Here is a 26947-nt window from a genome sequence, read left to right as displayed (position 1 = left end):
CATCCTCTCCCTCCGGAGCCAGCCATGGGGATGCCTGACCAAGAAGCGGCCACAGGGCCTTCTGGTCTTCCTGAGCAGAGAGCTCCATCCTCTCCTCCTGCACTGCTGTTCCTACAGCGGAGAACACTCCTGCCCCACAGCCTTCTCCCCGGATCCCTTCTACTCCTGCTTCAGGTCTTAGTCTGAACATCACTTCCTCAGAGAAGTCCTCCCCGACTCCCAATCTCGGGTGAGTTAGGTCACCTCCATTATTATCCTTGGTCACCCTTGGTGCTTGTGACAATTATGGCCAAAGAACCACTCGTGTCATTGTTTCCTTAACGTCCACCCCCGACTCTGCCCGCGAGTCTGTGGGCTCCCGGAGGGCTGGGACCCCCTCCCAGGACCCCAGCCCAGCTCAGCACTTAGCACGGTCAACACTAAACTCTGCTAAAGGAATGCACGACTGAATGACTGAATGGCCAAGTGAACAAATGAACAGGGGAAGGGCTGAGTCCTAGGAGGCCCATGAGCTCAGTCAATCTGGAGAATGTAAGAGGCTTCCAGTGCTGTCCAATGGTAAGTTGGAAAACAGGGCATTCAGCCAAGACCTCAGCAATTTCTCAGGTGTGGCTCGGGCTTGCTTCACTGCTGAGACACAGTTCCCTCCTCTCCGGATGTGGACAACTATTCCTTCCCTGCCTCCTTTACAGGGCTGCTCTGAGGACAAACAAGACCGCCAGGGTGCAAGTGCCCTGTGACCTGCCAGTCATGTGCTGATATATGAGGCCTCCTGTTCGAAGCAGTGCGAGGGTGGGGGGAGGGGCATGGAAGATGGGCAGCCGGACTCAGGGCCCCGCAGACGGGGAGGGGAGGGAAGTGCCGACCGGTGACGTGATACCCCATGTTGGTACAAAGTTACCCACTTTCAGCAAATACTCAGTGAGCACCTAGTACATGCCACGTCCATGGCTAGGTGCTCCTGCACTCGCTGCCTCCTCGGGGCCTCGCCGCTTCCCCAAAGCTACGTAAGTCACCTGGCTCTGTTTTAAAAGTGAGTCATCGCAGGTGAAATAATTTGCATGAGGTTGCACAGCTGCTGAGAATCGCCGCTGGGACTGTGCTCCACGTGGCATACCCTCAACTGGTGTCTCCCCGCTGTGCGGAGGGTGCTGGGGGGGCGGGGACCAGTGGTATTCACTGCATTCCACCTGCTCCCTTCCATGTCCTTGTCCCGGGCTGTCTGTGACCATGTGATTACTCGTGGCCAATGAAAGTGAGTGGCAGCGCCCCGTGTCCACTTCTAGGCTGGCTCAGGCCCAATTCTTTGGTCTCTCCTGTGACTGTGGCTGCCTTATACACCAGAGCGCACGAGATGGTGGGGGCTCTGTCAGCCTGGGCCTCTGAGTAAACCGAGGAGCAGAAACTAGCCCCTGCCACATGGAATCGGAGGGAAACTGTATGTCAGCCGAGGAGATTTCAGAGCTGTTTTGTTTCCACAGCAAAACCTAGCCCTTTCTGCCTAACACAGGGGAGACCTGGGAAGGCTGCATGGAGGAGACAGCCTGGAAACGGAAGCTGGTAGGACATGAGGGATCCGAGGCCGAGAGAACGGAAAACCACGGTGACTTGTTCCAATGTCCAGCAGACGCCTTGCACCATACCTGGCTGTGACAATGTTTGTCGAGCGAACCAAGAAACAAATCAATGAATAACTGAGGAGGAACTGGATCAATGTGGCTCCACCCACAGGCTAGGCAAATACCCAGGATGCCCTGGCCAGAAACAAAACATCCTGCTGCTGGTCACTAAGGGAAGGCCAGGACAAGGATTCACGTGCTGTCTACCCTTCCAGTCCAGAGGGCAGTTTCCTCCCAGTCCCTGAGCACAAAACAGCTCATAGAGAGAGGCGGTCACAAAGGTCGTCCGCTGCCATCAAAGGGAGCCAACAGAGCTTTCCTGTGAGGTCCTGTGATTCACTCACTCACTCAAAAATGCACATGTAGCACCTGTTAAGTGCTGAACGCCGGGATACCTGACGAATATGGCAGACAAGGTACCTGCCCCCCACCCCTTGTGAGACTTACATGCTAACAGGGAAAAAAAGCAAACACAAAGTAAATAAGCCACGTAATAAGATGAAATTATTACAAACTATGATAAGAGCTAAGAAGGAAACACATACAGGAGCTCGCTATATAAAAAACGCCAAAGGCTGGCAGGACCCCCTTTGACGAGGCCTGGTATCACTCCCCATTTCAAAGCCAAAATGGTGGCACTCAGAGTGATCTTACTCCATGAACAGCCCCAGGTTTACCTCCCCGGAGCTCAGCTTTGACACCCCGAAACCCCTGCCATCAGAAGGGTGTCTCCCTCAGCCTGGCGCCCCCAGACCCTCACAGCATGTTCTGGTCACTCCCTTCAACATGTCCCTCCCTCAAGGTGGGATGGGAGTCCTGCCCTCTCCCCGGAGTCCTCTGCCCCTCATATCTCTCCTCACACCTGTCTCCAGACTGGATGCCCCTCCTGCTCTTGTCAACCCAGCCCTTCCCAAGGTCACACACAGTAGACGTCCCCCCCACCCCTCAACTTCCATCAACTGGAATATCTTGAATGTCTGCTGACATGAATTAGACCACAGACCAGTGACTGACCAGTGGCTGGCATGGTCTAGGAAGGAGGAAGGAGACTTCAAGTTATGCCTTGTCACTAAGGTGGCAGGCGCTCTGATCCTCATCAAGCCCCAGTTTTGCCATCTGTGAATCGTTCCCTATCCAAGGTCCCTGAGGCTAAGATCCCCTGCCCAGTACGGATGATCAATCACCATGAAATTCCAACAGTGACCACTTGCTATGTTTGAGGCTGCTCTGGGTGCTTCATTAATACAGCCATCCCACGAGGAAGGCATTCCCCACTCCATGGTACTGATAGGGACAGTGCGGCACAGAGAGGGCAAGTGACCTGTCCACGGTCATACAGCAAAAAAGAAGTCACTACTGGAACCAAGGACCATTCTATTCCAAGGCCTAGAGCCCTAGGAAGGAAAGCTGACTTCACTCCCACGGCACAGGGAAGGTTGGGAAAGAAAGACTCCCCAGTGGGGAGGCAGGTTCGGATGATGGTTAAGAGCATGGGATTTAGAAAAGAACAGATTAAGGTTTGAATCAACCGTATCACCCACTAACTGGGTGACCTTAGGCAAAATAATCACCTCTCCAGGGCTGCACCCCCACCTGTGAAGTGGGGGTAATGATGTTACCACCATAGAGGGCAGGGGCAGTAACACATACAGGCTGGCCTCTGTTCCTTCCCCCTACCCCACATGTGAAGACCAGAGGCAGGGCTGCTGCTGACCTGCCCACATCACGCCCCGAGGTATCCCCCAACCATGAAATTTGCATTGCCCACCCACATTTTCCAATTTCCTTCCTCTTCCTCCTGCCTTCCCACAACTTCCTCACTTTGCTCACTACCCTGAACAGTAAGCCCAGAGTCAGCCCCCAACATTGCCCTTAGACATGCCCGTGATACCCCTGGATCCCTGAGAAGAGCTGGAGGAGGGGGGGGAGGGGGGAGGCACACCTGCCATCCCCGGCAGCCCTCCCACCTGCTGGCCTCACCTGGAGGATGGAGGTGCGCTGCTCGTTCTTGTGCACCTTGGACGCCAGCCGGTTGAACTCGAGGGCCATGCGACCCAGGTGGGTGAAGAGCTGGCTGTGGTCCGGCTCCTCGGCACACACGCTCAGGGTGGTCTCCAGGCGCTGCAGGTGCAGCATCAGGTTGGTGTCCTCGTGGGGCAGGGGGCCCAACTCCTGGCGGGAGGGAAGGGACACTGACCACTCTTCACCGGGGGCTGAGTAGGCACCGCCGACCATTCTCCCTCTGCTTCCCCGTGCCTCATGACTCAGTTTCCCCTCTGATCCCAGCTAGCCCAGGGAAATTCTCTAGTTACACAGGTTCCCTGTCTGGGGCTGACTCACGGGCAGGACCTGGGGCTCCCAGGCCACAGGCGGGCTTACCAGCAGCACAGTCACCTTCCTCCCACACTCCGGGCCTCGCTGAGCACCTGTGGGTAAACCACTTGTCCACCAGGTCTCAGAATCCTCACCTCCTAAGTGCACACACACTCCCTCCTTCCCTTCTATCTCATAGGGTTCTTATGAAGGTGAACTGACTTATGAAAGCTACAAGCCCAGGAAAGTGGTGTCGCTCCATGTCACTGCTTCTTCGGCTTGGGGACTCCTGACCAGGAAGCCATGCAGGGACCAAAACTGTCCCACTTCTATGTCTATGTGTGTCTTCTGGGGAATGGTCCAAGCATTCATCAACTTCTCAGAGGACCCAAGAGTCAAAACAGGTTAAGAACCATTGCTCTAGATAGTGCAAAGAACCCCAATCTAGTAGAGTGTGTAAGAAATGAAACACACTGTGGGCACGACAGTCGAATCTCAATAACCAATCAGTCTCTTTCTCTCTCTTAAGCCCCTCTCCTCTGTCTAGAACTTTCTTACCACAGATAGTGCCTCAGTTACACCAATACCGTGCCCAAGGATCCTTATCAGCACCTTACAGCTCACTCCATCGAGCCCAGCTCCCCTGCCGGGTATCTGAGTCCCCACCTTCCACTGCCCGAGCCTCCGTGTACCAGGCTTCGGTCCACAGTGTCCTCCCTGCTCATCCTTCCTGGCCCTGCCCACATTTCCGCTCCTCTAGCAGCCTTCCCTAAACGTTCATGGAAGTCACGGACATCAGAGCTACAGGGGAACCTCAGGGCTCAGGCTGGGAAATCATGGGATGGGGAAAGGAACTCGCCCAAAGTTGCCCAGCAAGTCAGTGGCAGAGCCAGGACTGAACTTTGGCTTCCTGGCTCTCGATCCAGTGCTCTGCCACACTGAACTCCTTTGTCTCTGCATTGTACAGCGCTAGAAATGCCCTACAGCCACAGCGTGGTGCTCAGTGAATGCCTACATAATATTGTTAGCACCTTATTCTAACAGGAGATAATGTTGCTTCTTCAATTCTGCATTCATTTCCCCCACTGCCTCTTCCCACAAAGGATTTGAGGTGGTGAATGCTGCTCTATTTAAGGCTCATGAATGGCTTCATCCCTCCGGTTTCTCCAACCAGTCTGTAAGCTCCCAGGCTGGCTTGGCTTGGCTTGGCACGGAATAGGCACATGGTGGGACTAAGGAGGAACTTATTAACAAGATGAAAGTACTGGTCCAAGGTCACAGATTGAACTACTCTCTGAGCAGCGGGGTCTTACCTCCTGAGCCAGCATCTCAGAGCCTTCAGGCATAGGGCAAGACAGGGGGCAAAAGTTCCCAGGAGACAATATACAGAGACTTTCTACTACTCAGACCTGCCAGATACAGTGAGGAGCCACTTGTCACTGAAGGCATGCCAGCGTAAGCTGGATGACCACTTGATGGGGACCTTGCACTGGGGACTGACAGACACAACATGGACTAAAGAGCAACATCTGTCCCCTAGGCCTTGGTGAGTTGAGGAAACAGGACATCAAGGTGAAGAGTTAGGCCACTTACTGTCTTATTACCACCACCAAAAACAAATCTCAAAGTGGAGAGGGAGGGCGAAGGAGGAAAGGACAGGGCTTTAAGACTTTTGAAGAATATTCCAGACCTTTTGCCATGGTTCTCCAAGAAGTCTGCCATTTTAAGAGAGAGCAGGGAGGACATAGGTGGAATAAAAGCAGCATGCAGGGTAAGGTATAGAAAGAGTATGCTGGGTAGACACCCCAGAGTTAGAGGAGTGTGTGTGTGTGTGTGTGTGTGTGTGTGTGTGTACATGTATGCCCTGAGGGGAAGCCTGGGAGGAACAGACGGCCTGCACAAAAGGATAAATCACCTGCCTTAAGCTGCTCTGGGCTTCTCCGACCCCTTCTACTCCAGCCAGGCTAGGAGCCCACAGGCCCCAAAGCTGAGTCATAGTGTGTAGAGGCACCCCCCGACAAGGCAGAGACCAGCAGGGCTGGCAACGTGCCCAGGCTTTCTCAATGGTCGGGTGTCTGTATAGCCCAAGTCGGGGAAGTCACCAGCCAGGAATTTGCATATGTGAGCGAGAAGCACCCCTTGCCCTGGCCCCTCGTGTATCCCCAGGTAACTCCAGGGTGCCCAAGGGATCTCAGTGGATCCTGTGCCTCTCCGCCAGGGCTGGGTGACTGAAACAGAGAGACATGGGACGTGCTGGGGACCTGCCATCCACTCACCATTGTTTCTGGCTTGGCCACCACTCGCCGGTGGAGAATTCTGCTCCTCGGCGGGGACCACTTCAAATTCAGACGAGGTGCCCTGTGCAGAAAGGGAGTTAGGGACTGCCCGAGAGAAAGACACCTCACCCCTCCGCTGGGGCCTCGAGACTGAGAGCAGCAATTCAGCTGGGCAGCCCCTCCATGCAGAGGCTGAGCTCACAGGGTGGAGCCACGTGACTTCATGTGAGACCACAGAGAAGGATTCTCAACAGGTCTGCCCACACCCCACTGTGTGATCTGAGGTCACTTTCCCGAGGCGAGTTTCCTCATCTGTAAAACAGGGATGTTAGACTAGTGACCTTGAACGGCTAGCACTTTACAATTGCAGTCTCTTTCGAAGGCCGTGCACTTTTAAAATGTTCTCACAGACTCCATTATTGCTCAAAGCAACCCACAGAGGGCTCAGAGGGTTATATCTGACAGATGAGGAAACGGGAGAGCATACGGTTAGTTAATGCAAAAGCAGGGACTGAACCCAAGGACTGCAAGTCCAACACTCTTCCTATAGCATCAGAGCGGTCTCCCAGGCCCAGGTGTCTCTAGTTGGTCGCCCAGAGAACACAGATAGCATTTAGTATGGCCACCACCAAGGCGGTCCTGTGCCAGCCTTGCCAACCCAGTCCCAGAGATCCCAGAGGAGTGGTCTGATCTGCAGTAAGTCCCAAGGATGCATCAACAAAATTGGAGAGACTTTTACAGGATTCGCCCGAATCCTTGGGTGGCCAAGGACTTCGGGACTTCTCACACCTCTCGGCCATGCTGAGTAGAATGTACCGGTTGTGCAACCAGTGGATAGGCTGATAGTTCCTCTCAACCAGGAACTGACTCTGGGATTGCTACCAAACCTGGTCTCTAAAGCCTGTTCCAGACTTGCCTCATCTCAGGAACAGGCAGATACGTGGAAGGATCTGTACTCAGCTTCAGCTGAGCCTCGTGGTCTCTAAGAACCCCGCTCTGGATCTCAGCTCTGCTCTAGAAAGTCTCCCTTTCACCTCCATTTCCTCAGAAACACTCTTCTCTCTCTGGACCCCATCCGTGGGATGAAGACACTGAACAATATGACCACGTGGCTCCCTTCCAGGCCTGGGATACCAAGAAAAACTTCTCAAGGCAAATATGGAGAAGACACCTTCTGAGCCCCCTGTGACAATCTGAGTTCCCTGTCACATCTGTCTGTTTTCCCAGCACTGTACCTGGCTGACACATGCTTGGCATTATACAACTCAGTAAATGAGAGGAATGCCCTGTGCATACCAGAGTCTTCCTGATAAGTTTTCACCATGGCCTTCGTTTGAAATGGGGAAATCAAGCCCCCAGAGAGACAGAGATCAACTTGCCCAATATCACCTAGCAAGTCAGAACCCAAGTTCCTTGACTTTAATCCTCTCTCGTCAAGTTCTTGTATCTGCCAATGAGCACCTGAGGTGCAGGCAACTTTCAGCCATGACTCCAAATGTAACTTACACTGGATGGAGGTTTTTGGACCGGCTCTGCCTTGTTGCTGGGGTGTGCAGGGTCAGCAGGGGCTGCTGGGACATCTGCCTCCTTTCCTGGAGAATTGAGAACACATGGATAAGCAGCAGGAAAAGGGGGAAAGCCCAGATACCATGCCCTCGTGGACAGCCCCAGCCAGAAGAGTTCTACCCAAGTCTGGGAAAATGAGAGGTGGTCCTGCCAGGGCCAGGTAGCCTGGGAAAACGACTGGAATGATGGGGACAGAACCTGGGCAGAGAGACTATCTTCTTTGGACTTGCTGGGAAAATCCCAAGGTGGCCACTGCTCCTCGCTACCCGGGACCTGCCTCAGTGATACCAAGGGAGACACTTTACAATTAACAAAGTACTTTTATATTTGTCATCTCAGCCAATTCTCATGACAGCTCTGTATCTGCATTTTGAAGGAAGGAAACTGAGGCCTGGAAAGGTCACCAGATGGCCCACAGTCACGCAATCAGCAGCTGCACCTCTCACTCAGGGCGTGGGCCTGGCACCTAGCTGGGACTCAGAAATCACTGCTGAACAGACAAGACTGGAAATGCCCTCTGACGGCAGCACAGTGGACTCTGGGATCATCACTCTCCTCCATTTGTCCATTCAGCAAATGTAACCACAGCCGATGGAAGGCTCGCATACTGGCCTAGGCCAAGACTGTAGGTAGGCGGCAGCACAAGGCACTTGAGCCCCATGTGTGGGGGCCTTATCTTCCCTTGCCCCGGACCTTGCCCCGTACTCAGAGACATGCTGAGGGATGCGTGGTGACCACACCAGGACCACAACCCTCCCTCACAGGTGACGTGTTCCTTTAACAGGCAGTGTGTGCCTTACATTTGAGGTACACTGCAGCAAGCTAACAGGAAATCCAGATTCTTCCGTGGGCCCCAGAGGTAAATGGAAAAAGTGGGGCCAGACCAGAGAGCTTTTGGTTCATGTGCCAAGTCTGAGTGACCCGAAGTAGCTGTCTGGAACGCTAGGCCTGGCACGCGGGAGCTGCTCGTTAAATATCTGCTGACTAAATACGCTGATAGAGATCCTGAGGCCACATCTCGGGTGCAGTGCGTTGTTGTGATCCATCGCTAATGTCTGCCAGGGCCTCAGGAGTGCTGAGTCACCAGCCATTTTTACACAGAATTATTTTCAAGTCCCTTCCAAGTCTGACCTTCTCAGGGATGCTGTAGACAAAACATGACTAGGAGGATGGTCTGGGGCCCAAGGATAAATGGAGGAGATGTGGGTTTCTGAATGAGGAGGGAGACCACTGTTAAGGGTCTAAAGACTTCGGAGTCTGTTGAACGCCCGAAAACAACCCCGGCCCCCCGGTACCTGTGAGCTCAGCCAAGTGGTCAAAGGAGGCCAAAGAGGGAGATGGTGGTGGCAGCAGCTCGCTGTCCTTGACCAGCTCCTCGGCCTTCTGCCGCAGCCTGGATGCTTCCATCTGGGACTCTTCCAAAAGCTCCCCTGGGGAGATGATGGGCACAGGAGGAGCAAAGGAGTTACTCAGCTCAGTGCACCGGTTCTCCCGGCCCCATGCCCCTAAGCCTGCTTTTGCGTGGCTTCTGATGCTGCGGGTCCTGGGCTGCATTCCCACTGTTGCTTTGTGGGCCGAATGTGACACACCTCATTCCAGCCCCTAGGCATAAATGGGCCAGGTAAAGAAGGGGCCTCACAATCAGGGAGAATGGAGTAGAGGGGATCTAGAACAAACTCTTGACCTCCTGGCACCATCCGTCCTCCTGCCCCACTCCGGCCATTCCTGGCCAGGGGCTCTCAGACTGCCCATCATGGTACCTGCGGCTACCCACAGCCTACACCACCCTGGTCAGGGGCTGCCTGAAGGGAGGAGGTCCTTGATAATACCACCACCCCTCTCGGCCTCGGTTTTCCTTCTCCTACAAGTGGAATGGGAAACTCCACTCCCCTTCCCTAAGCTGCCATTCCAAGCAGAGATCTGCCAAGCAAGGATTCAGCATTTAGAAAATCAGGCACATGAGCTCACCCCCAAAGCCTCAGGCCAGAGAAGATGGCAGCAAAGCAAAGGAAGAGTTTTAGGGGCGTAGAGGAAAGAGACTCCTCTGGACAGGGTATCAATGAATCCTTCACATGACTGGTTCAGTCACGTGGAGGTAAGCGGACTTGCTCCAGGCAATGGGGACAGCTCGGGCAAAAGCCAGGAAAGGAGAAATCAAGGGACCTATTCCCGCTTTGCTTCAAGCCAAGCTCAGCTCCCTGCTCCAACACTTGGGGACCATGCCCTCGTTGCCCCAGTGACGCCAGCTCTCCTATTTCTGGTGCTTCTGGAAGACGAGGCCATTCTGTTTCCATGTCCCCAAACTGGGCCTTCTAGCTCCTCCCCCACCTCCATGCCTCCTCCTTCTAGGTCCCTCAGGTATTCTGAGTCCTGTCATCAGAAGGAGCTGGGGTGCTGGGGTGCTGGGGAATCAGGGCTGGGAATGCTGCCATCATGCTACAGAAGTGCACAAAGACACAGCTGTGGGACAGGAGCCAATGCCAGGCCAGGAGGGACAGTGGGATGACTTGGGTGGGGGCATATGCCAGCTGGCATTGCAGGCTGCAGGGAGGAGGCTTGCAGGGAGAGCGCAGGGTCTGTTTTACCTAACATCTTTATCCCTTGCATTTTTTCCTTCAGTCGGGAATTCTCCTCCACTAGGCGCTCAAAAGCTGCGGAAGCCTCTCCTGGAGGCACGCCGCCCCCAGGGTCGTAGATCCGGTATGGTCCTCTCCCTTCCATGAGGGTGGCTCCACCCCTGCCGTGGTGCCCACTTGGCTGTAAGGACAACAGCAGTATATCAGGGGGCAGGCCAGGCCACTGAGGCATCCTAGTCAATCAATGCCCCCAGAAGGCAGTCCCATAACCCAGAAAAGAACACAGCACTTGAGGCTGGTCTGGTCACAGCATAGCAGAGCAAGACAGTCACCTCCTTTGATCTGGATGCTGTGTCTCTATTAAGAGACACCCAAGAGTGGCATCAGTTTCTTTGGGCAGCCTCACTGTGCAGCTGGTTCATTTGGAACAGTAATCCACCATGGAGTACAAGAAAGAGCAAGGGACTTGGGAGTCAAAAAGCCTGAGCTCACGTCCTGTTGGTAGGGTCCAGAAGGACAGGGACCTTGCATTATGGCAGTCCCAGCGCCCAGCTCGGCAGAGCTATAAAGTGAATGTCCAGTGAACACTTAATGACTGAACAAATGGTCTAGCCATTAACTCACTGTGGGATTGTGGGTAGTCCCCTCCCCTCTCTGAGGGGAAATGAGAGTCTTCCACTAAATCAGTGATCTTTATGGTAAAACAAATGGGCCCTCAGGGATAAGCAAGTCAATCCAATCCAAAGTTTCACTCATATGTACGTTATCTTTTCTAAAAGAAAGAAGAAGGAGAAACCCTGACTAATATTTAATACACTCAATTGACACTGTCACCCTCTTCCTTCAGTCTCATATCATGTATGGTCTGTCCCTTGCAGTTCTAGTGAACAGATAAATTTTCCATCAAACAACTATCTACTTGTGCAGCAAGGGTTTTGCATCAATCTGTTCAAGTAAGTTCATCTGCTTTATTTTATTGGAAACTGCCCTGCAAAGTGATTGGAGAAGCCTAGTTCTGGAACTTAGCAGAGAAACTTCTTTCTTCCTTCCAGTCATTCATTCATTCATTCATTCATTCAGCAATTATTAATTGAGCATCTACTCTGTGCTGGGTACCAGTCTGGGCACTGGGCAATTATCAGCAAATAAAACAGACAAACAAATCCCTCAGAGAGCTCACATTCTAGTGGTCAAGACAGACAGACAGCTCGATGATAGGTAGATAAACATGGTATTAGGGGTGATTAAAACATCTATGGACAACAATTAAGCAGGGAAGTATGAGGCAGGGAACTTACTTTTAAGTGGAGTTGTCAGGAAAGGCCTCACAGAGAAGGAGGCATTTGAGCAAAGACCCGAAGAAGGTGAGGGAACTAGCCATGCAGGTTACCTGAGGGAAGAATATTCTAGGCAGAAAGAATAGTTAAGGGCAAAGGCCCGAGGCTGAGAAGGGGACCCAGCTTCCAGCCCTGCAAAGGGCTTGCCACCCAGAAAGAGTTCCAAAGGGCAGGCTCCACTGGAGACCTCAGAAGGACTTGGGGCCCCAAAACCTCCTTCCCATCATCACCCCCAGGGCAGGAATCCTCAAAGGCCCTTTGAGCACCCACACAGGGCTCACTGAAAGAAAAGGGTGAACAAGTGCTAATAATGACAGCCCCATTCATTAATCATCTACTCGCCAGGCACTGCATTCACCGCTTCGGGTACATTATCTCAGTAAGCTGTGCACCAGCCCTAAGATACCAGCTAAATTATCCTCATTGCATAAGGGAGGCTCTGTGAGGTTAAGTACCGCAGCCAGGATTACGTGGCCAGCACATGAGAGCCAAGATGCAAACCCAGCCTTGCCTAGGAAAGTGAGTTAAATTAACCCCCTGCTACACTGGCATACAAACTCCCATTTAAGACTCAGCCCCAAGGGCCAGAGAGCGAGTTCCAGCCTGTGGGGTAACACCTGCGGAGCTATCAGGTACCCTCTGGGCTGTTTCCCCTGCCTTGCAGCACAAGAAGTAATAAGCATTTTGACCAGAGGGTCCATATCACCACAGAATGGCATGGGCCAGAAAGAAAAAGAGAGTTCTGGTGAGTGGGACCCCTCCCCCAAAGACTGACAAACAGATGATGAACATGTAATTCGAGAGGCACCCACGCCCTGCTGGGCCCCACAGACGCAAAGGACGGCTGCCCACACACACCGACACAAAAGTCATCACTGAGTTTAGTGGGGACTTGTTTCAACGTGAAAGGTCAAGGTTATACAGCAGAGCATTAAAGCACCGACGCGTTCCCCGAACTACGAGACGGCATGGGAAGGCACGTAGCACAGTGACTGGTGTTTAGCAGGTGCTCAAAAATGTTGGTAGACATGGTGGGGGAGTCCTTCTCCTCTGCACTCCCCACTCTCCTCACGTGCCTCTCCGGCCAAATACTTACCACCCTGTATATAACGTATGTGACTGGTGTAAGCATTTGTGCATTTGACTGAGAACTTTCCGGAGGCTGTCACCAGCCTAGGTCTGTCACCTGGAAGGTGGGCCATGATTGAGAGCTGAATAGAGTTCACATATGGGAGGACTGAAGGCTTGGAAGAGGCTTGTAGCCACTTCTGGTGGTAATGGCCCCATGTGTCCTGGTCCTGCTCACCACTCTACACTCACCCTAAACGGAACTCGCGGCTGACATCCATGATGACTTGGGTATGTTTTTTGTTACCTCCGCGTCCGGCTTGCCCAGTAGACCAGGAGCTCTATGAGAGCAGGGTCAAATCCACCTTGTCTACCAGCGTATCTTCAGAGTGGTCCACAACAGAGCCTCAGTAAGTGTCTAATCAGAGCAGAGAGAGCCTGTGACTGCCTCTCCTCCTGAGAAGCCAACTGAAAACATCCCAAGAGCCTGGCTGTGACCCGCCACCGACCAGCGGCACCGGATGGCCACATGCTTCTTTTTTTTTTTTTTTTTAATGTTATTTATTGTGAGAGAGACAGAGACAAAATGCGAGTGGGTTAGGGGCAGACAGACGAGGGAGACACAGCTCCGAAGCAGGCTCCAGGCTCTGAGGCTGTCAGCACAGAGCCCGACACAGGGCTTGAACTCACAAGCTGTGAGATCATGACCTGAGCCGAAGTCGGTATGCTTAACTGACTGAACCACCAGGCACCCCAAGATGGCCACATACTTCTGAGACCAGGGCCGGCACAACCATGCCTCCTTTAAAGGAGCCCGGATGTCAGGCCAAGTGACAGAGCGGATATGGGATACAGGAACTGAAACCTTCATCTTCCGTGTCCTCCAAACTTCATGACACTCAGTGTTGGGGAGCCGACACAGAAGGGGTTCAGGGAAGCCAAGGAAGGGGCAAGCAGGCTATTCTCCCGACTCCAGCCTCGCAGGCAGCGCCCTGGGGCAGGGCAAGCGACAGGCTGCGGGGCAGGAGGCCAACGGAGCCCACACACAACAAGCCCGATGTGAGAAAACCCTCTCTGGAGGTGAGGGGAGCCACCAGGGGAGGGCCTGGACTTCTGGAGGGAAGAAACGCAGTAAGAGAAATGGGGAATTTCCACATCCTGCTGACCCTCACGCCCAGATGGTCAGCGGCAGTTCCAGGGTGACTGCCGGGCAGATGGGAACTCTCTTCCTGTCACTGTGGTTTCTGTAACCTTTCCTGAAGAGGGGAATCTTCCCAGGAGACGGAGCTGGAAGGGATCTCCAGGCGACTGGCATGACCCAGGGTCCTCTGAGGGAGGGGCTGCACCTCTCTCCTGTCTCCCACAGGCAGCTGCCTAGTCTTCCCTGTCACAGACGGCACAGTGTGTGTGGAGGGGCAAGGGGGGGCGGGCCCCAGCCCCTGCGAGGGGCAGCACCGAGGCCAGCGCCGAAGCTTCCTGGACATCGGCTCACCTGACTCTCCCTCACAGTATGAGGACAGCGAGTCAGGGCCCAGAACGTGAAGACCAAGGTCCTCAGCAAGATGGAGCTGGAACCAGAAGGTCCTTGCTCTCGATCTCGAGTCTGCCCCGCTGCCCTCGCCCTCCGTTTCCCGCTCCCGAGCTAAGATCCCACTGCAAAGCAGAGACCCCGCCCCATGTTCTTATAGGACCTGGTAGAATCCACGTCCATCTGGGCCTGGTGCCAGCAGCTAAAGAAGAGCAATGCCACACCAGCAGTGCCACACCAACCCCCGCCTTCTGAACACAGAAAGAGCCAGGAACGAAGTGGCAACCGCTCAGGCCTCTGTCCTAAGCAAGAGCTCAGCTGAGGGGTGCCCTGGGGTCCCAACAGCCGGCCCCAACAGCCTGGGGGGTCCCATCTGGGGCAGAAAGGGGCCCAGACAGATGGGAGGCCAGGCGGCAACCACAGAGTGTGAGGATGGAAAAGATGCTGTTGAACCTGAAGCAGCCCCAAAGAGGAGGACATGGTGTGACAAGGTGACAGAAGAAGAGCCAAGTGGGTGTGGTGGGTAGGGGGGGGGGGGCAGAAGTGTGGGCTCAAATCACAGCCTCCATCCGAGAAGAAAAGAACTGAAAGAGGTTGGACTTGGAATTGAACTTGCATTCCGCTCCCGTACCCAAGTGTTCTGGCCCATCTGAGACTGTCTTGTGATGAGCCGTGGGCTGGTTCCAGGAGGGGGCTCCCAGGCCCTCCAATGACACGAGCTTGCATACCTGTAACGTGTGCAGAACACCTAGCAGTGCCCACACTTTGTTTTTCCATCTGATTGTCACAACAGCCGTGGGAAGATGACAGGGCTGATGTCTGTTTGCCAGATGAGGAAACTGGGCCCCTGGGGAACTTTAATAAGCTCAAGCTAAGGCTGCTGGGCACTGGCTGCACGCTGCGGGAAGTGAAGTTCTCCCTGCCCCCCAGGGAAAAGCCTGAGTGGATTCTCTGGTACCTGGAGTCAGGAGGTCCCAGGTAGCCACGGCCACATCACCAGGCGGAGGCAGGGGCTGCCAGTGATGCCAGTGGGAAGTGGCAACAGAGGGCCGAAGGGAAGGGGGTCTCTAGGAAGGAGGCACAGGACAGAAAGTCAGAAGGTGCTAGCATCTACTCTGCTGTCCACTTTCATGGCCATAGGCAAGCCTGCCACACTCTCTGCACGCCGGGTCCTCGTGTGCACAGGGAGGAGCCTGGACTAGAGAGAAACATGGTGATGTCGTAGGGCGGGCCTAAGGATCAACCAAGACCCAAGCCCCGGGAGCCAGCAGCAAGGCAAGGAAAGAGAGGGGGCCCAACACACCTGAGGTAGCACAGCCGTGGAGTCAGGAAGAAAGGTCCCGATACAGGGCGTGGGCGATGCAGTGAGGCCACAGCGTGTAACACTGAAAGGGGTGCTCGAGTGCAAGCACGGGACCCGGAGCAGGACCTCCCTCAGGTGCGGCACCAGGGGGCGTCACCTGTGCTGACCCCTCCCCAGTCCCAGCTCTGTCTACCCCTGCAGGCGGTGTGCCCCTTCTGAGCCTCAGCTGCCTCTGTTGCACAACAGGAATAACAAGAGAAACCCACCTGCCTGTCAGATTAAAGAAATTAATCGCAAACATAGGTGTACAGTTGGAAGTGATTCTCACTTTCTACTTCATACTTCCCGGTTACTTGATTTACTCAACAAGAAACATTCATTTTTATAATAAAATTTCCAAAGTAATTATGATGTGTGTATAGCACCTAGTTAAGTGGCCTGGCACGCAGTGGGTTCTTAGTAAAAGGTTGGGGCAGCCCCATAACTCCAGCCCACTGATTTAGGGCCAAGTCTCCCCCAACTCCCATATACTCCCCCCTTTTAACGGAGTGTTTTACGTTCCTCTGCCGGCTCGGTAAGCTAGGTCGTGACACCCCTGATTTCTGGTAACTGCAAAAAAAAATCGTTGAGCACGGACACTGGTACAACCACAGCTAACGGAGACGCAGCTCTGAAAAGCCGAAGGTACCACACTCACCAAAGACTGCGAAGCATCTAAGCCTCCTTTCCTCACTGTAAAATGGGAATATCCTCCAACGCTCCCCCCCACCACACCCCACCACCGGGATGAGAGGAAGTATGAAAGCACCTTGCAAAGTGAAGCAAACGTCTCTTGTGTTCGTACTTTATGATGATCTCCAATCCTCCCCACCCATTTCACAATCATCAGGAAACTATGGACCCAGGGCCATCCATCAAAGAGCAAGCTGTGCCCTCTTGAGGACCATCAGCACGGACACAGCACCTACTTTAGAGGGGCGTGTACTTGGGAGCACGCCCTGGCATCCTTGTCAGTGAGGACTTATGCACTCTTGGCAACAATTCGGTATCAAGAGGCTGAATGTAAAAACAAGGAACTGGGCCCAGAAGTCATGGGATCGAGGCAACGTCCACCAGAGCAAACATCTTCCCCTCGCTGGGCTTCAGTTTCCTAAAAGGGGGGGCCCTGTATCTGCCAACACTAGCAAATAACACAGGGGATTGACTAGACAATCTTTAAGGCCCCTTCTAGTTCCGACATTCCAGAACTTACAATTTATCGTCGCCCTTTCTGTAACCGTCTGACCTTGAGAAGGCTGCTCTCCTCAGCTCCAATCCCTCCTAATTCCCAAGTGGATTCCCCCTGAACCAAGAGTCTTCCCACAAGTGCTATCAGAGTGCCTCTGCCGCCCCCCCAAGAGCAGTCAGAGAGCCCCAAATGATGTCTGCAGCCCTTCGCCGGGTCCTCCCCGCCTCCCTAGCATGCACCCAGGCTCCAGTCCAGCTTGAGGACTGTGTCCCTCAAACACAGCACACATCTCCTCTGTGTCCTTCTTCCTCCCGTCCCCTGTGCTGCCTCACCCACAGAGGGAGCCCCACTGCTCCACTCAGCCTCCAAGATGCAGGCTCCCCATCATGAGCCTGGGACAAGACCGTGGACCAGAACCATCAGCTGGCTGGCACCACTGCAAAAGGAGGAGAAGGAGCATCTGACGCAAGCTGGTAGAGGACCTGGCAGTTAAGTGCTACCATATGCCAGGCACGGGGCTGTATCATTATGCACATTGCTTCATTTTGTCCTCACCATAGAGATGAAAACTGTCCCTGTTTTCCAGCAAGGAAACCAATCTTCTCAGCTAGATAGTGTTACCTCTATTTTTCAGGTAAGGAAGCCGACTCAGAGAGGTTAAGTCATTTGCCTAAAAACACACAGCTGGTGAGTGGCAGAACAAATAATCCACGGCTCAATCTGTCGGACCTCCAACACTGGGTGCCCTTTCCACTGGCCCGCACCGCCTGAGAGACAAGGGGCTGAGGCACAGTGGGAGGAAACCAGTCCTGCCGTCTGGCTATCTGGAACATGCTCCCGTTCCAGCACCTGCCTCCATGCATCTCTAATTTGTATACAACCAGGCCCCAGTCTGCCCTTGATCACCTGCAGTCACCAGGGCTTAGAATCTCAGGCTGGAAGTAAGCTCAGGGGAAATTCATTCCTGTACTTATCCAGTCCCCAGGGGAGCCAAGGGACTCCAGATGACCAGCTTAGGGACCCAACTTCCTCCCTAAGGACCCTCCCCTGGGTAACCAACACTGGCTGTGGTTAGACTACTCCCAGTTTGACTTCTACCAGCCCTCACTTTACCCTCTGGGGTCCTCTAGAATAAGGAACAAGATGCCCCTCTTCTCCAGTTCAGCCCTGCAGAGATTTGGAACCTACAGCATTCTCTTGAAGCTGATTAGACCCCGTTCCCTGTGCTGTTCCTTGAGGGACTGGCTTCTAGACCCCTCCCCCTATCCACCTCCCTCAACCCTCTACCACTACCCTATCCGTAGCTGGTCCTGAAATTGGACACAACACTCCAGGTGTGGTTTACCTGACCAAACAGAAGAACTTTCACCTCCACCTTTTTAGGTATTGTGTTTCTCTTGATACAGCCTTGTGTACATTTGTTTTTCTTATAGCTGGGTCACCCACAGCGTGGAATGTTGTTTCTCAATGACGTCAACACCTGCTTGTACGCCTGATCAGCTGAGAACAAAGTTCTCATAGGAAAGTAACGCTTGAAGTTTCAATCATCTACAGGACCAGAGGTAACTGACTATATCAGTAATCCTCTAAGAATCCAGAAATTTTTGCGTCACTGCCCCCAGAGCTGAACAAAAATGTGCACTGCCACATGCTTGTAACTGCAAAATGTCCTAAACGCCCCCCAGGGAGGCACTGGTTTTATAAACCCTGGTGCATTCACTCACTGGAATACTATGCAGTCATCAAAGAACAGGGCAGACTGACGTGCAATGACTTCAAAACATGTCCATAAAATATCGTTAGGGATAAAAAGCAAGTATAATAACAATACTATTTTGTAGTTCTTTTTAAAATTTATTTATTTTTTTTAGTAATTCCTACAACCCAGTGTGGGGCTCCAACTTACGAACCTGAGATCAAGAGGTTGTATGTTCTTCTGGCTGAGCCAGCCAGGCACTCCAGGATACTACATTTAAAAAAAACCCCACATACAACTGCATGTGTGTCTATATGTACGTACATGTACGTGTAGATACACAGACACATACACGTCTATATACATACATGTGTGTAAAATCTTAAATCACATAGAAAAAGGTTTGGAAAGATGCACACCAAGCTGCTCTAGCAGCTCTAGAGAGGGACTTGGGATAGGGACTAGAAACAAGAGAAACTTTTATTTTACCTATAAAACTGAAACTCTTTTCAAGGGAAATCTAGTCCTGTTCTATTTTAAAAATACAGTCGGGGGGCACCTGGGTGGCTCAGTAGGTTGAGCATCTGACTCTTGATTTCGACTCAGGTCATGATCCTAGGATCATGGGATTGAGCCCCACGTCGGGCTCTGTGCTGAGTGTGGAGCCTGCTTAGGATTTTCTGTCTCTCTTTCTCTTTCTCCACCCCCCCCCCCAACCATGTGCACGTGCACACTCTCTCTATACATAAAAAAATAAAAATACAGTGGGGATAGGGGGAGGGAAAAAGAAGGAGAAAGAAGACATCTTTCTTTTTTTTAATTTTTTAAAAATGTTTATTCATTTTTGAAGGAGAGAGAGACAAAGCGTCAGCAGGGGAGGGGCAGAGAGAGAGGGAGACACAGAATCCAAAGCAGGCTCCAGACTACGAGCTGTCAGCACAGAGCCTGATGCGGGGCTCAAACTCACAAGCTGTGAGATCGTGACCTGAGCTGAAGTCGGAAGCTTAACTGACTGAGCCACCCAGGTGCCCTGAAAGAAGACATCTTTCATTTTTTACTTTATGCCTTTGTATTGCTTTGGTTCTGGGGAATTTTCCTCTGATGAGAACGTCATTGTAACTTTTTTAAAGGGATATCTTAAAATAAGTTTTAAAAATTTAAGTGTCTTGGGGCACCTGGGTGGCTCAGTCAGTTGAGCGTCCAACTTCGGCACAGGTCATGGTCTCACGGTTCGTGAGTTTTGAACTTCATATCGGCTCTCTGCTGTCAGCACAGCGACAACTTCGGATCTTCTATACCACCACCACCAACCCCCCCCCCCCACCCGCCACCTCGGCCTGTCTCCCTCTCTCTCTCTCAAAAATATATAAACATCAAAAAAATTTTTTAAGTTCTGACAAGGTCATGACAATAGGGAAGGCCCATTCTTCGGGCACCAAATGAGGCCTGGAGGGCTGCGGGCAGGGGTGAGAGCTCATTATGTACCTGCTTCATATGGACAGACAAGGTTATAGGGATTTGATCACAAGAAAATTCCAGGAGCAAGTTTTCTAGTCAGGGAAGTCAGTGAATGGAGAGTTGGCAACTGTAGAGGCGAGTTTCAACCTGGAAACTACTGGAAAGGATCTGGCTTTGGGAAGGCCAGGGCTGGCCTTGAGATGACAAAGGCGGGAAGAGAAGCAACAGACTTTGGATAACCACCCTCAACTGGGAACAGTACAAAGCTCCCCGCCCACCGCCTGTGGGTCCTCACAGCAGGAACACCTGCTTTGCTGGAGAGGAAGCAGAGTCCAGACAGGTGCAGAGCTTGGCTCAAGGCCACACGACTGCCAAAGGACAAAGCAGAACCCACACCTGATCATCTATCACTGGTTCCACCCTGTACTCCTTGCTACCGAAAGCTTCCTAAGAGGGGTTGAGAGAGCAGCCCCAGCAACCCCAGCCCATGTTCCTTCCATCCCGTGCGTGCCTCCTCTCAGCTCCTGCGATCCACAGGTACACACACTCCGTGCCTAGAAGCCAGCTTCCATCCCAGCGGCTGGGACATCACTTGGCCCAGAAGGAGTGCCTCAACTATCAGCCATGGGGACAAAGGGCACCAGGTCCACCCTTAGACAAAAGGGACTTGGCTGGCCTTCTGTCTCCCAGTCCCCCAATATGCCCAAAGCTGGTTAGCCAATGAAGGCTTTCTCCAACTTTGTAACTACCCCTCCAAGGGGGAAGGGGACAACCTGTAGGAATTTCCCTTCTTGGGGACGTCTGGGTGGCTCAGTCAGTTTAAATGTCCGACTTTGACTCAGGTTATGATCTCACGGCTTGTAGGTTCGAGCCCCGTGTTGGGCTCTGTGCTGACAGCTCAGAGCCTGGAGGCTGCTTCCGATTCTGTGTCTCTCTCTGTCTCTGCCCCTCCCTTGCGTGCGTGCTCTCTCTCTCTCTCTAAAAAAAAAAAAAAAAAAAAAAAAAAAAAAAAAAGAATTTCCCTTCTCTACATATGGTGGAAGGAGGGCTCAAACCCTGGCTCAGTTCCTTGCCAGGTGACCCTGAACATACTACCCTTGTTCCTCCCCGTGGAAATGCTGGGAGGACCAACTAGGAACCACAGAGCTCCTTGCAGACCTTAAAGTACAACCCCAGCAGAAGCCACAGTGACTAGGAAGGGGACAGCTGGACAGGGGTGAGACCACTCAGATAAGAGCCAAAGATATTTTGTTCTAGAAGCAAAGGCTGGAAACTACCTAATGAAGAAGAAAATGAATACACTGGGGCAAGTTCATACCAGGGAATACAATACAGCCGTGAAAATGAATGAACTACAGCCAGAGACACAAACATGAATGGATCTCACGAACACAATATTAGGCAAAACACAATATCAGGCAAAACAATGCATACGGACAGTATGATAACATTTGAATAGCATTTTTAAACATATGAAATTACTACATATTGTTTAAGGATGTATATATGTATAATAAAACTATAGAGAAACATAAGACAATAAACCCTCAATCAGAACACTCGCTACTTCCATAAAGGGGATGATCAAGGAGAAATTTCAGGTGTACAGGATCTGGATCTCTTAAGCCGGATGGGTGGGTGCCTGGTGTGTGCATGTTACCTTCTATGTCTGAAAGATCCCTTCATATTCTCTAAATGTCAGTGTTGCCATGCTTAGACCTCTGTTCTTCTTTCCAGGGGTTGGGGGATGGGGGAACACGTGCAGAGGCAGAAGTGGGGATGGAGGGACCAGCGTTCCTCAGACCACTGATGAAGCTGGCCACGAGGAAGGCACAGGATGGTGGCCTGTCAGTCGGTGGAAAGTGGAGCGAGTACTCTCCAGTGTGGGTGGAGACCAAACCAAAGGCCCTTGACTCATGGGACACCCCCCACGCCCGCCCTAAAAATACCAGCTCTGGCCTCTAAGTATGACTCCTTGGTGACACAACTCCTACAGCACCCCCACCCTCCCCCCCCCACACACACACATATCTCCCAGGCCACCCGGTTTGTCCACCCTGTAGGTGTTCAAGAACACAGGGAACAGCTTCAGGGTGAGGTCTCTAGGGAGAGAGGAGCTCAGCCCTGCCTGGGGACAAAGAGCCAGCTGTTCCTCAGGCCAGTCATCTGTTCCTTTCAGAAGAGTGACTGTCCTGGGCCAGTCATGGGGAAAAAACATCAAAAACTTCCTGCAACTAACTGGCCATCGTGGCTGCCAAGGTCTATCTCTGGAGGTTGGGGAGCTCTGCTCCGCAGAACCAACGGAGCTGCTCCCTGCTTCCCTGAGCCTCCCTTTTGGGAACTCTCCAGAGGGTCCCAGACACCCTCCTTTCAAAGACAGACACGGAAAAGAGATGCAGGCACTTCAGGTAGGCAGGGGTGCAGCAAGGAGGCGTGGGCAGGGTGGACCCAGAAAGGTCCGGCCCAGCAGGAAGAGCCAGAGAGAGGGCAGGCAGCCCGGTCACTGGGGTACAGAGTTTTTAGGGCTGAAAGAGAACATTCTAAGACACCAGCAAGTGGACTGCCTTCATTTTGCAGTAACACCAAAGCCAACAGAGGAAGAAGACCTGCCCAAGGCTGCCCAGGATGGTGGGGACACAGAGGGGAGGCAGATCTAGGCTTTCTGGGGCTCGCTGGGCACCCTCTTCCCACGCGGAACCATGCCTGCCCTCCCTCAAAGTGGTTGGGTGGGCAATGAGGGAAAAGAAGGTGAGACAGGGGGAACCTGCACCCGGGGCAGGGGGTGCCCACAAAATCAAACCATCCATAACATGGGAAGAGGCTGCCTACAGGCAGCACCTCTCCCTGACCCTGGGGATGGGGTCAAGCTGAGGCTGAAGGACCACCTGCTGGGGTGCGAGGTGCTGTTGAGGGACTTCAGGCCAGATGTCTGCTGTGCACGCGTGTAAGTGTCCACTATTCCAAACAGGGATGGAAAGGCATCCGACACAGAGCAGAGGACGACCCATCCAGACAGGACACAGCATGGTCCACAGGTGGCAGAGGGGTTAAGGCCGGTTATCCCCAAACATGGAGTATCGGACCCTCTCCATCACTGTCCTACTGAAATCCCTTCAACATCCTCATGACGATCATCACTAACAAGGTCAGCGGCTAGCACTGACTGATCACTTACCCCACATCGGCCCTGCGCTGTCCCATGAATTTGCAGCACGGGAGAAGACAGCGCTGACCTCAGAGAGCCTTACAGATGAGGAGGCAGGGGCTGCACCCTCTCAGGTGTGCCAAACTCTGAAGCACACGCTCTCCACCAGGGGTTCCCACCGTGCGCCACACCAGGCATGGGCATGACCCGCTGCCTCGGCCCCTTGGGGTACAGGGACCAGTATGAGTTTAACAAGCCACCCAGGTGCTCCACATGCATGCTTACAGTTTGCCAGCCCCGCTGCTCTAATCACTTCCCAAGGCTGCCAACAAGGGAGAAACCACCACTTCTCTGCCTGGTAGTCAAGACCTTCAGGGTTTTTCCTGGGCCAGCTTGTCAGCTCCCCCAACCCAGCAAAGCCTTACCCCCAATCCTCTACCCAGTCTACAAGTTCCAGAGGGGCTCAGGCCCCACTCTGCTCTCATCGTCTTCCTAGAGTCTGGCCTTGAAGTCACCTCCCTCCGGAAGCCTCCTGACCACCTGGTGCCCCCAAACTGTCCTGCACTCCAGTGAGACTTATGCCAGGCACTTGGGGGCAACATGCTCAGAGCACATTTCTCTGCATTCCACTGCCAGTTCCTGGATGGCCAAGCTAGTTCCTTATGTACCCAAGCATCACGTTCCTCTGCAAGCACTGGGCACAAGGGTGGTCAGGAAAAGCATGCTGGCTATCAGAGAAAGAGAAAAAAAATCCCTTGGGGAGCACGTTCTGGTTCTCCAACTGACGCTGCCACTACCCTTCGGGGACAAGTGTGTTCCCATCTCCCCGCCTGGGTGAAATGCACCATTATTCTAGTTTCTTTTATTCTACGCATCCATTGAACAAACCCAGCAGAGCCTTACCCCAGACACTCGTGTACCAAGAATGCACATGCACTAAAGTGGTTCCTGCTCTCATCCTTCTCTCCCAGGAAAAGAGAAAGACAACAGACAAGTAAACACTAAAAATTATTATATTCTAGACACTAAGCTCTGTACATATACTTTCTCAGTCGCAAATAAACAAGATTATTTCAGAGCATGATGAATGTATAAAAACATAATAGTAATATGACAGAAAGTGAAAAAAGGGGCTACTTTGCATAGAATGATCAGGGAAGGCCCCTTTAAAGAGGTGACATTTGAGCTGAGACTTGGCAGATAAGGAAGAACCAGCCACGTAAAGAAATGGGGAAAGGTGTTCCAGGCAGAAGGAACAGCACATACAAAGACCTCGAGTCAAGAACAAGCTTGGTGTGTTGGAGGGAAGACAAGCAGGCTGCAGGGGCTAAATTGCAGTGCAAGCAGAAGTAATACCAAGCAGCACTCAGAGACAGAGGCAGACAGACAGCCTCTACAAATGTGAGGGGCTCAAATGAGGTCGGCCCCATCCAGCCCAGGACATCTGGACCCCAACTCACCGGCAACATTAGGGTTAAGGGTATGAGTCAGACCCCTTAGCTTCCTGGGGCCCCAAAAGACCTGGTGTGGGCATAGGGGCAGGCACCACCCCTCAGCATGAGAGCCTCACGGGTACCCACAGGACACCCCGGGGTGGTGGAAAACAGGGTCACAGAAGTATGTAGAATACAGGACACTCACAACTGCAGCTTCCAGGGGGACATGATCAAGTGCTTCCATGAAGTGCCAGTTCCTGATTACACTATTTTCCCAGGACACAGAGAGGACAGACACCTTGGTCAGTGGAAAGAGAACAGGGCGATGCTGTTCAAGGCTTACTGGTCTTGGCCAAATCTTAACCTTTTGGGGTCTCGATTCCTCATTTGAAAACTGAGGCTACTATTAGGCACTAGAGCTGATAGCAGTTAGAGCCGTTGAAAAGATTAAATGAGATACTGAAGGTGAAGCACTGTGCCCAGCACACGGTAAGTGTTCATAAATGTACACTGTCATCGTTACTGCCATTGGGTTTTCACTGTCTCAGTTCTCTCTACTGTAAAATAAGGAGATTAATCACGAGATTCCTGTGAGCTTGTACTAATAAATGTTCTAGCCTCTTAATGCAATATCCGTTGTCAGGAATACAAAAAAAAAAAAAAGAATCCTCTTTCCTGACTTCTCATAAGATGCTGAATTCCCCTCTACCACACCCTGCTGTTTGGAAAATAGATGTTGATTAAATTCTATTTTAATGATACTGTGAAATCAACATGATGCACTGGGAATCCACAGATTTCTCTGTACTGTCATTCTGCAAGGAAGTAGGGATGGATGTTGCTGATTCTTCTGTATCTGGCCCCCCAACCAAAACACAATCTCTCATTCAGTCGCACAAAACTCCCACCCACTTCCATACACACAATTAATGAATGTATAACGCAACCACTTCCATATACACCATCACACACACACACACACACACACACACACACACACACACACAAATGTCCTACAGTGGAAAACTCACCCACGCGTAGAAACACATCCAAAATCACTCCCAGAAACTCACTACATCTACCCTGCAAATGCACACAAATGTTGCTTCCAACAGTGTGCAAAATTCGTTCAAAAGAAACTGAATAGCAGAGACTCTGAAGCCAAAGGCCCGGGTTCAACTCCTGACTTTGCAACTCCCTAGCTGTGTGACCCCAATCTCTAAGTGCCTCGATTCCCTAAACTGTAAAATGGGGATAATAATAATACTGATTTTAGGGGAAAATGTGACAATTACATGAGTTTAAAACATGTTAAAGGTTTAAATCAGCACTTGGAAAGCGCCCAATAACTTCGCCCAATAACTTCTTTTCCTCTTCCTTATATGTGCACACTGCTCCCAAGCTGGTCTCGCACACTGTAAAGAGACCCACGCCAGCCCACTGTCCCCTAACCGGCGGCTTTGCACGCTCCGCACATTCGCCTGTACGCTGTTCCCAGACAGCGTTCACCCACGCAGTGCGCAGGCGCGCCCACCGCCCTCCGAGCCCTGCAGGGATTCGCCACGGTCCGACCCCCGCCACCCGGGCCTCACGCGCCGGGGCCCAGAAGCCGAGGAGCCCAGGCCACCAGACCGGGCCTGACCTCCCCCTTCCTCCGTGCCGGGTCACTGCCGAGGCTCTGAACGGCCGGGTCCCGGACTCCCTTCCGCCCCACCCTCGCTCCGCCCGGCCGGCTTACCTGAGGGTGGGGGTCTTGGGACACAGCGCCCCGCTCTCCGCGCCCAGCCCCGGGTCCAGGAACAGGTTATGGGCCGCGGCCAGAATCTGGCCCTCAGAACTCCGCGGGCTCCCGGCCGGGGCGGAGGACCGCGCCGGGGACGAGGAAGTGTCGGGGGCTGGGCCACCCTACCCCTGGGAAAGTCCCCGGAGATCGACAGGCCGCTCGCCCAATCGCGCTACGCCGCCGGGGCGGGCCCGCGGGCGCGGGGGTGGGACGAAACGAGGTAAACAGCGGCCGCCCTGGGAGGTCCGGGGCGGAGAGCAGCCGAGCGGCCGCCGGTGCCCACTCCCGCAGGCCCGCCCTCGGGCTGTGACCTCCCGAGCCTGGGCAGCCCCTCGCGGCAGTCCCCGCGCCGGAAGCCCCGGAGCCCGGGATGAGGCCGGAATTTCAGAGCGGAGAACAACCGCAGAGACCACCCCACCGCTTCCTTGCTGCGGAGGGGCACACGGACCCGAGCGGAGAGGGGACTTGCCAAAAGGCACGTAAGCATCTGGAGCTGAGCCAGAGCTGGAGCTCAGGGCCCCAGAATTGGGTCCAGGGCGCTCCTGGACAACTTCATAGAGCTCCCACAAATTCGAGGACCCCTAAAGAAGATTGTTTGCATACTTACTGCTCCAG

The 26947-nt window shown here is 53.0% G+C and overlaps 1 protein-coding gene across 1 annotated transcript in view; it reads right to left on the bottom strand.

Annotated features, from left to right (window-relative positions):
- TNIP1 (TNFAIP3 interacting protein 1) overlaps window positions 1–26432 on the bottom strand; it is a 46444-nt gene extending 20012 nt beyond the window's left edge. The window contains 5 exon segments of the mRNA XM_030329040.1: window positions 3600–3791; window positions 7715–7800; window positions 9070–9204; window positions 10360–10531; window positions 26288–26432. Of these exon segments, the coding sequence (XP_030184900.1) occupies window positions 3600–3791; window positions 7715–7800; window positions 9070–9204; window positions 10360–10495 (549 nt within the window). The 5' untranslated portion in view covers window positions 10496–10531; window positions 26288–26432.
- Between the last annotated feature and the right edge of the window lie 515 nt (window positions 26433–26947).

Source organism: Lynx canadensis, chromosome A1, assembly GCF_007474595.2.
Source record: "Lynx canadensis isolate LIC74 chromosome A1, mLynCan4.pri.v2, whole genome shotgun sequence".
NCBI lineage: Eukaryota > Metazoa > Chordata > Mammalia > Carnivora > Felidae > Lynx > Lynx canadensis.
The sequence above is the reverse complement of the archived record's forward strand: the minus strand, read 5'-3'. Positions and strand labels throughout refer to the sequence as shown.